General features: G+C 45.3%; 1 protein-coding gene across 1 annotated transcript; it reads left to right on the top strand.

Annotated features, from left to right (window-relative positions):
* Positions 1-2,605: 2,605 nt before the first annotated feature.
* Positions 2,606-9,690, top strand: LOC140305286 (NLR family CARD domain-containing protein 3-like). The gene is made up of 9 exons (XM_072384062.1): positions 2,606-2,695; positions 2,773-2,874; positions 3,818-3,896; positions 4,059-4,266; positions 4,414-6,268; positions 6,362-6,535; positions 7,272-7,433; positions 8,083-8,129; positions 8,254-9,690. Exons 1-9 carry the CDS (start codon positions 2,628-2,630, stop codon positions 8,817-8,819), a joined length of 3,261 nt encoding a protein of 1,086 aa, XP_072240163.1. The 5' UTR covers positions 2,606-2,627; the 3' UTR covers positions 8,820-9,690.
* The last annotated feature ends 253 nt before the right edge of the window (positions 9,691-9,943 follow it).

Below are 9,943 nucleotides of genomic sequence, written 5' to 3'. Positions count from 1 at the left end.
AGTGAAGAGGAAATGAGAGACTAAAGAAACCCCAAATGGGGAAACTGAACCACACTGACGATGATCGACGTAGTCGTCCATCTGCTGGCCTGAATCACTCACTCAGTGTGTTTTAAAAGAGAAGAAACAAACCAGAAAACCCTGGAAGAGGCTGTAATTCTGGCAGCTGATGATGGACGGATGCAGCAGTGTGAACTCAGTCTGTTCTCGACAGTTTGACTCTATTCTCAGATTTTCCACTTTATTCTTCACATTTTAGTCTAATTATTGAAGTTAGAAGCAGTTTTAAAGTAAATCTCAGGTTGATATGAGCAGGGATAAAACAGGAAAACTGATAATTATACAATCTAATCAGTACCTGCTGAGGTGTCATCGATAGATTTGGCGAATGCTTTTTGAGCTGAAAGAATCAATCAGAAACTATAGAACTCGCCCCGTGTTGTGGAGCTCTTATGGACAGGTCTGAGGATGTTTTCATGGATTTCAACACTAAACTGTTTCTGTTTGACAGCCAAATAAAGGCCTGAGCGTGAAGCTGCACAGTGAACCAACTTGAGCTTTTCCAGGCGACACTTTGGGTCCTCCAGCCTCTCTGAGAGCAGCTTCACTCCACACTCTCCTGGATGGTTGTAGCATGAAATGGAGCTCTTCAAAGGACTGCTAAGTTCTGCAGAAACCTGCTAATGAGGCATTGATCTGAATCAGGTGTGCTGACGCAGGGAAACATCTAAAACCTGCAGGACAGCGGCCCTCGAGGACATCCCTGCGTTAGTTGTCCATCAGCAGACCAGAACCCAGGCTCGCTGGGTGATGTTCGGGTGGAGGAGGCATAACCCTAAAGTCAAGCCTGTGGTAACTCCCACTCAGCGACACACCCACTGACGACAAAACCCAGGTAACTGATAGCTCTATAGTCAGAAACGTGGCTTTAGAGACACCAGCAACCATCATCAAATGTATTCCAGGGGCCAGAGCGGGCGACGTAGAATCCTATTGAAAACTGCTGGCTAAGGAGAAAGGTAGACTGTTATTCACACAGTTACTGACACCCGGTTACCAATCGGAGGTCAGTAAAATGAAGCTTGCATCAGTGGGTAACTTTCCCAAAGAAGAAGAAAAACATCAAACTATTAAATGTGGTTTGCTGAATATTAGATCTCTCCCTTTGAAGTCTCTGTTAGTGAATGATTTGATTTGTGATCATCATATTGATATATTTTGTCTTCCAGAAACCTGGCTGCAGCAGGAGGATCATGTTAGCATTAATGAATCAACTCCCTCTGACTATTTAAATGTTCACGTTCCTCCAACCACAGGCAGAGGAGGAGGAGGAGTGGCAGCTATCTTCAGGTCAGGGTTACTAATCAGTCCTAGACCCAAGATTAGTTTTAGCTCTTTTGAATCTCTGATTTTCAGTTTTTCCCAAAGTGGAAATCACAAAAACCTCTTCTACTTGTTGCTGGGTATCCTCCACCTGGCCCTTATTCTTTAATTCACAGACCTTCTCACTGCCTTAATCATACTCTTGATCTTGTGCTGACTTCTGACATTGAGAGTGAACAGTTAACCGTGTTCCCTCATAATCCTCTTATCTGACCACTTTTTGATGAGCTTTGAGTTCACATTACAGCTTCTGGGAAGAAATTTACATGTAGAAGGTGTCTGAAAGACTCTTTGAAGACACAAAGAAGAGAATCTGATCATTTCTGGACAGTTTTCTCATTAAAAAGTGCGTCGTTCTCAGTTAAAGAATATTAATTTCGGTCAGATTCAAAACAGCCTGATTGCAGCGCATGAACAGATTCTGTCCAGACTTCACAGCCTGTTCTTTTCTTTTTAAGTTGAAGAGGTTCTGTGTGCTTCAGCAGCCTCTGAAGGAGTCAGAACCTGAACACACCTGGACACACCTGTTCTAACGCACAGACAGCAGAGAAATGTCCCGGGCAGAGTGGAATTTACAGGCTGGATCCAAGAAGACATTCAGACAGAAGAAATGTTGTCAGATCAGTTTGTTGTTCAGGAACTTGGAGGTGTGTTTTAACATGAACTCCACCGGCTGGACCGGTCCTTCCCGTCCCGCCTCCATCACAGGTGGAGCTCTGACTGGTTCCAGGAAGCAGCTCACCTGTGGCTCAGTCTGTGGAGCGGAGAGTCTTCTTCTTCTTCAACTGTGAAGAAAGTGTAAGTTCAAACTTTGCTTTAATTCACAGACCTTCTCACTGCCTTAATCATACTCTTGATCTTGTGCTGACTTCTGACATTGAGAGTGAACAGTTTTCCACTTTTTGATCAGCTTTGAGTTCACATTACAGCTTCTGGGAAGAAATTTACATGTAGAAGGTGTCTGAAAGACTCTTTGAAGACACAAAGAAGAGAATCTGATCATTTCTGGACGGTTTTCTCATTAAAAAGTGTGTCGTTCCAGTAAAATAATCTCCATCTAGTGGACTGACAGTAAAAGTGCAGCAGCTGATGGCAGAGAATCAGAACCAATCAGAGGAGGAGCAGCTGATCTTTTTACAGCCCAAATGATGGAAGGAGGGTTTGAGTTGATGTGCAGATGAATGATCTGTGTTTCCTCTGCAGCTGAAGGCAGGAAGTGTGTGAGCTGATGTGAATCCAGCAGCATGGATCAGTGTGAGGACACTAAAACCACTCTGTGTGGGGAACATGAGAGCCGGAGCAAAGCTCAGAGGTGAGACCACCGTCTCCAACTGTCCACGACTCTTCTCCATGTCAGAGCTCACCTCACCAAACCACCTTTATTCACAGGATCCAACCTGGACCAGGACCCAGCTGTGTGTCCATGAAGAGCAACGACTCAATGGATCGTTATAATGACTTTAAATCAGGCCAACATCCGTCCTCTCGGAGGTGAGCTGAGTGTAAATGTTGTCACAGAGTAAAATGTAGCAGAGTCGGTCTGAACAGCTTTTATTCCAGCATGTGTTTAATGTGAGCTCAGCTCTGTTTCACATCCATTTCTATGTTCATATGTGAAGCGGTGTGTGTTGGAGGTTTCCCACAAACACAGCAGTCAAAGAGGAAAGAAGGATGCTGGAGGAGGTGTTTCTGAGTGTCTGCAGGACAGCAGCTGGTCCAGCAGGTGGCACCTTTGGGCTTTGGCTCTAACAGGAACTTCCACTCAGGTGGCAGGTGTTGCTGGATGGAGGAGGACAGATAGATTTATTTAGAATTAAAAAGCTGTACGTCTGAACCACATCCAGCTGATGGAGGTGCTGTGTTCCAGCTTCAGGAGAGGAACAGTCAGCAGGCTGCTGCTTAGCTGCTTAAAGCTTTGAGAAGTTCAAATTAGTGAGCAACAGAACAAAAGTTTGTCCTGAAAGACTGAAATGAAACTTGGTAACAGGCAGTAACTCTGCTTCTTCCAGTGAACTAAACTGAGCTTTAGGAAGCTACAGTGAAAGTTTGCCTCCTGTCTTTGGGAGATAATCATCAGATGATGTTGTACAGTCATCGTCTGAGGCCTTCACACTGGGAGCTGCCCAGAACAACCAGTCTGATCCAAGCACACACTCTGGCTGCCTTGCTCCAGGGCACCTCAGCAGGGAGGGAAAGCTTTCTGAAGGGCTCGGTGAGGGCTGTTGGACCCAACCAAAGTGAGCTGAAAGCTCCAAGCAGCTGCAGACTGAGCTGCTGATTCTCAGCGGGATCAGCAGGACCAGTAAAGCTTTCCCACTGCAGGGAGTCCTCTGGTTCACTGTTCACATCCACACATCCCTCCATGGACCTTTACCTTGTGTTTGTCTGTGTGGACAGACACAATGTGAGCTCATTCTTCATCATTCCTCCACAGAGTGGACCAGCAGAGCTCAGAGGTTCCCAGTGGTCAGTCTGCCCAGCAGCATCAGACACAGCTGGACTCCATATTTATGGTCTGTACATGTACAACAGCTACTTTTCCATCTATTGTGTTCACAGTCATCTCCAGGCTGCACTTTGCAGACCAGCGGATTGTCAGTGTGTCCAGCATGGATCTGATGTTTGGCTCCATGATTTCAGCCTGATTGGCTCATTCATATAGTATTCTGTTCCAGCTGCTGGAGGACAACATGCTCACTTTTGTGAAGGAGGAGCTGAGGAAGATCCAGAAGGTCCTGAGTGCAGATTACCCAGAATGCTTAGAGAGTCAGAGGGAGGGTGAGGATGAAGAGCAGAGGAGCAGCAGAGAGGCATTAGTGAAGATCACAGTTCACTTCCTGAGGAGAATGAAGCAGGAGGAGCTGGCTGAGCGTCTGCAGAGCAGTAAGAGGATTTCTCTAAAGATTTAACCTGCTGGATAAATGACACATTTACTGATGTCTCAGCTCACAGAACAACACATGTTCAAATACTCATTCTTTACAGGGTGGAAATGTCTGTTTACTGATGTTATTTCTTGTCTTCATTCAGAACTTTGTGGACGTAAAGTTAAATCTGCTCTGAAGAAGAAGTTCCAGCGTGTGTTTGAGGGGATTCCTAAAGCAGGAAACCCAACCCTTCTGAATCAGATCTACACAGAGCTCTACATCACAGAGGGGGGGACTGGAGAGGTCAATGATGAACATGAGGTCAGACAGATTGAAGCAGCATCCAGGAAAGCAGGCAGAGCAGAAACATCCATCAGACACGAAGACATCTTTAAACTCCCACCTGGAAGAGACGAACCAATCAGAGCAGTGATGACAAAGGGAGTGGCTGGCATTGGGAAAACAGTCTTAACACAGAAGTTCACTCTGGACTGGGCTGAAGGCAAAGCCAACCAGGACATCCACTTCATGTTTCCATTCACTTTCAGAGAGCTGAATGTGCTGAAAGAGAAAAAGTTCAGCTTGGTGGAACTTGTTCATCACTTCTTTACTGAAACCAAAGCAGCAGGAATCTGCAGCTTTGAACAGTTCCAGGTTGTGTTCATCTTTGACGGTCTGGATGAGTGTCGACTTCCTCTGGACTTCCACAGCAAGGAGCCCCTGACTGATGCTACAGAGTCCACCTCAGTGGATGTGCTGCTGACAAACCTCATCAGGGGGAACCTGCTTCCCTCGGCTCGCCTCTGGATAACCACACGGCCTGCAGCAGCCAATCAGATCCCTCCTGGCTGTGTTGGCATGGTGACAGAGGTCAGAGGGTTCACTGACCCACAGAAGGAGGAGTACTTCAGGAAGAGATTCAGAGTAAAGAAGCAGGCCAGCAGCATCATCTCCCACATCCAGACAACACGAAGCCTCCACATCATGTGCCACATCCCAGTCTTCTGCTGGATCACTGCTACAGTTCTGGAGGATGTGCTGAAAACCAGAGAGGGAGGAGGGCTGCCCAAGACCCTGACTGAGATGTACATCCACTTCCTGGTGGTTCAGGCCAAAGTGAAGAAGGTCAAGTATGATGGAGGAGCTGAGACAGATCCACACTGGAGTCCAGAGAGCAGGAAGATGATTGAGTCTCTGGGAAAACTGGCTTTTGAGCAGCTGCAGAAAGGAAACCTGATCTTCTATGAATCAGACCTGACAGAGTGTGGCATCGATATCTCAGCAGCCTCAGTGTACTCAGGAGTGTTCACACAGATCTTTAAAGAGGAGAGAGGGCTGTACCAGGAGAAGGTGTTCTGCTTCATCCATCTGAGTGTTCAGGAGTTTCTGGCTGCTCTTCATGTCCATCTGACCTTCATCAGCTCTGGAGTTAATCTGATGGAAGAACAACAAAAGAGGTTTAAATCATTCAAAGACAAAAAGAAACTAAAATATCTCCATCAGAGTTCTGTGGACAAGGCCTTACAGAGTCCAAATGGACACCTGGACCTGTTCCTCCGCTTCCTCCTGGGTCTTTCCCTGCAGACCAATCAGAGTCTCCTACGAGGCCTGCTGACACAGGCAGGAAGTAGCCCACAGACAGGAAGTAGCCCACAGACAGGAAGTAGCTCACAGACAGGAAGTAGCTCACAGACAGGAAGTAGCTCACAGACCAATCAGGAAACAGTTCATTACATCAAGAAGAAGATCAGTGAGGATCTGTCTGCAGAGAGAAGCATCAATCTGTTCCACTGTCTGAATGAACTGAATGATCGTTCTCTGGTGGAGGAGATCCAACAGGCCCTGAGTTCAGGAAGTATCTCCACAGATGAACTGTCTCCTGCTCAGTGGTCAGCTCTGGCCTTCATCTTACTGTCATCAGGAAAACATCTGGATGTGTTTGACCTGAAGAAATACTCTGCTTCAGAGGAGGTTCTTCTGAGGCTGCTGTCAGTGGTCAAAGCCTCCAACAAAGCTGTGTAAGTACAGATATGGAGGGATGTGTATGAATATACTGCTGCTGTTTTTATAGGAGAGAAAGTCACAGATTTATCTCATTATTCCCTCCTCAGACTGAGTGGCTGTAACCTCTCAGAGAGAAGCTGTGCAGCTCTGTCCTCAGCTCTCAGCTCCCAGTCCTCCAGTCTGACAGAACTGGACCTGAGTAACAACAACCTGCAGGATTCAGGGGTGAAGCAGCTGTCTGTTGGACTGAAGAGTCCAAACTGTAACCTGGAAGCTCTCAGGTCAGGATTTATTAACCTTTTAATCTGAGAGTTGATATAATTCTGTCTTAAATGAATGATAAAACAACTGCCAGGTGCCTTCATCAATGAAGCAGATTAATCTGTTCTGGTTATCTGGCTTAACTAACCTGAACAATCGATATCATGCAGTATAACAGTGTTGGATGTGGAATGTAATGTGGATTATGTGATGGTGTATATCTCCACTCAGTGTTTCTTCTCACCCTCACCACACACAGTGGAGCCATATAATCTGTGAGTGCAGTAGATGAGACTCAATTAAAAACAAGATCAGCAAAACAGTCGTAGAGACTCTCACACTGGGGTGAAATGAACCAAGTGCACACCAGTTTCTTCTCACCCTCATCACACCAGTGGTGTGAGATGATTACATTATAACAAAGATGATGATGTGCTGAAGATAGATATATGAACATAGATGCTGCTACCTCCCCAGCAAACCACAGCGTAGAAGGATGATGATGATGATGTGCTATCGACAGACAGACAGACAGACGCTGGTACAACATCTGCAGCAGTTTATTGCAGATGTTGAAGGACCCCAGCCTTCTCAGGAAGTACAAACAGCTCTGTCCTTTACTCTGTACAGATGCCAGATACTTTTTCACCATGTTTTTGAGCATTGAAGAAGCTACATTATCAACATTTCCTCATTTAATTTGATTTAACATGTAAGAAACTTGGATTAATGAAGTTAAACCAGTTGTGTTTGCAGCCTGTCAGGCTGTCTGATCACAGAGGAAGGCTGTGCTTCTCTGGCTGAAGCTTTGACCTCCAACCCCTCCCATCTGAGAGAGCTGGACCTGAGCTACAACCATCCAGGAGACTCAGGAGTGAAGCTGCTGAGGGCCGCACTGAAGGATCCACACAAACTCAGGTATGGAGAGGTACACCTGGCTCAGAGTCTGTGTACAGGTGTGCTCAAAGAATTTGGACGACTCAAAAGACTGCAACTGCTGGCGCATCGACTCGTGCCACAATATATGGCCGGCATGACACCGTGACGTCATCATGGAAACCATACTGGGGCCTTAAAACAAGCTTTAGCCATCTTTGCAGTTTTACTCTGAACATTTGTGCTGCTGATCTCTGATGAAGGATGTGGAACTCTGACTGAATGAAGCAAAGAACAACCTGGAAGATACAAGCTAACCATATTTTCTAGTTGAGATAGCTCTGTAGCATGAATTAAAAGCAGCTGTACTGATACACTCACCGCTGTTGTGCTGCTAACTTTAACAGCAGCTCTAATAATCCAAGAAAAGAGGCTGCAGCTCTGGGTCAGATCAGGAGTTTTTGCAGTGTTCCTCATGTGAAGAGATGAAAAGGAGAAGATGGCTGAAGGAAGCAGTTTGTACGTGTCAGTGTTGGTCAGCTTTCATTCTAGTTTCCAGATGCTCCATTCCAGTGGATGTGTCCAGATGTTGGACTGTTCCTCTCTGTGTAGAACAATGTGTGTGAGAGAGCCATGTAATGTCCATGTGTGCATGCTGAAAGAGACTCTCTGACCCCCCTCCTCCTTTCAGGGTGGAGCCTGCTGGAGAACGATGGCTGACACCAGGTCTGAGGAAGTGTAAGTGTGTTCTTCATCTGATTCATGACATCCAGCCATCTTCACTGTCACATCACTCGCTGATCAAAGTGAACAGATGATAGATCAATAACTGCAGCTGGATTGTGTTTGTTCTCTCCATCAGATTCCTGTCGACTCACCATCGACACAAACACAATGAACAGAGAACTGAAACTGTCTGTCAACAACAGGAAGGTGACATGTGTGAAGGAGGTTCAGCCATATCCTGATCATCCAGACAGATTTGATGGCTGGCCTCAGCTGCTGTGTAGAAATGTTCTGACTGGTCGCTGTTTCTGGGAGGTCGAGAGGAGTGGAACAGTTTATATATCAGTGAGTTACAGAAGAATCAGCAGGAGAGGAGGCAGTGACTGTTTGTTTGGATGGAATAATCAGTCCTGGAGTCTGAGCTGCTCTGATAGAGGCTACTCTGTCAGACACAATAACAGAGACACACACATCATACCTTCCTCTTCCTTCTCCTCCTCCTCCTCCTCCTCCTTCCTCTACTCCTCTGTCTCTGACAGAGCAGCAGTGTATGTGGACCGTCCTGCTGGCACTCTGTCCTTCTACAGAGTCTCCTCTGACACACTGATCCACCTCCACACCTTCAACACCACATTCACTGAAGAACCTCTGCTTCCTGGGTTCAGTTTCGGGTTTCCTGGTTCCTCAGTGTCTCTGTGTTGAGCATAAAGAGTTTCCTCCTGTCAGAGAATCACTGTTGAACAGATAGTTCAGTCTGTACATGTCTGTCTCTTTCACTCAGAAACACCTTTTCAGATTCATGGATTCAGTCAGTTTCTGTTTGAAACTCTTCTGAATGATTCCTTGGAAACTTCTTCCTCTTCCAGTCCTTTAAAGATGGAAGCTGCCATTCTTCCAGGATGTTGTTTTTCTGTGTTTCCAGTCAAAGCTTCACACTGAATATCAGTATGTTGTGTTTCTCTGCAGCTGAGACCATTCAGCTGCTGTCAGCTGCAGTTAGTTTGCTGCACATGTGACAAACTGTGACATCAGAGAGGAATCACTGAGCTGCAATCAGCCCAGATGAATTTCCAACCTGCTGACAGATCTTCTCTGATTCTGCTCCAATGAGCAGACGTTTGCTGAGCAGCCAGGGTTCATGCTGATGTTTGTTCACATTCACTTCCTGTTAGATGATGAAAGGACAGCTGGACTGGAGCTAGTCTCTGATGGCAGAATGTTGCTGAATGTTGTTGTTGAACGCCCACAAAGAGGACTGAACTGATCCTTTTCCTCTTCCTCCCGGCTGGAGTGGGAGAAGAGAAGAGCCCAGCAGCCATCCTTTCTTTAACTCATAGCAGCCTTTTGTCCCCCAGCAGCCACCGTCCTGTTTCTACAGACTTTAACAGTCCACAACATCTGCTTTGGATTTAAAGTTCCTGATGTTCAACATCAGAATCCTGCCACTGTTTCACTCTTAGTTTATTTGGCTCATTCTGTCTTTATTTGGACTTTTTGACATTTTTACATGGTGAATTATAGATTGAATTATTGATGTTTCATCTCAGAAATGGGCATGTTTTGCCTCATTATTCACCACAAAGTATTTTTTACAAATTTTTCATTGATTATTTTATTAAAGCTCAAAGTTTGTGAAATTTTGTCTCAGATCTTTTCTTTCATATTTTTATTCTTTATCTCAGTCATGTATTTGACTTTAACTAGAAAATATTGAGTATTTATCTCAATATATTTTATATTCTATTTTATAATATTTGATATTTTTTACTTTTATTATAAATATCTGAGTTTTTCAGGCAACAGTAAGAATGAATATTTAATGTTGG

This window comes from Leuresthes tenuis, unplaced genomic scaffold (assembly GCF_036924035.1).
Source record: "Leuresthes tenuis unplaced genomic scaffold, fLeuTen1.0.hap1 SCAF_4, whole genome shotgun sequence".
In the NCBI taxonomy this organism is placed as follows: Eukaryota; Metazoa; Chordata; class Actinopteri; order Atheriniformes; family Atherinopsidae; genus Leuresthes; species Leuresthes tenuis.
Note: the sequence above shows the minus strand (reverse complement) of the source record. Positions and strands in the feature narration are given on the sequence as shown.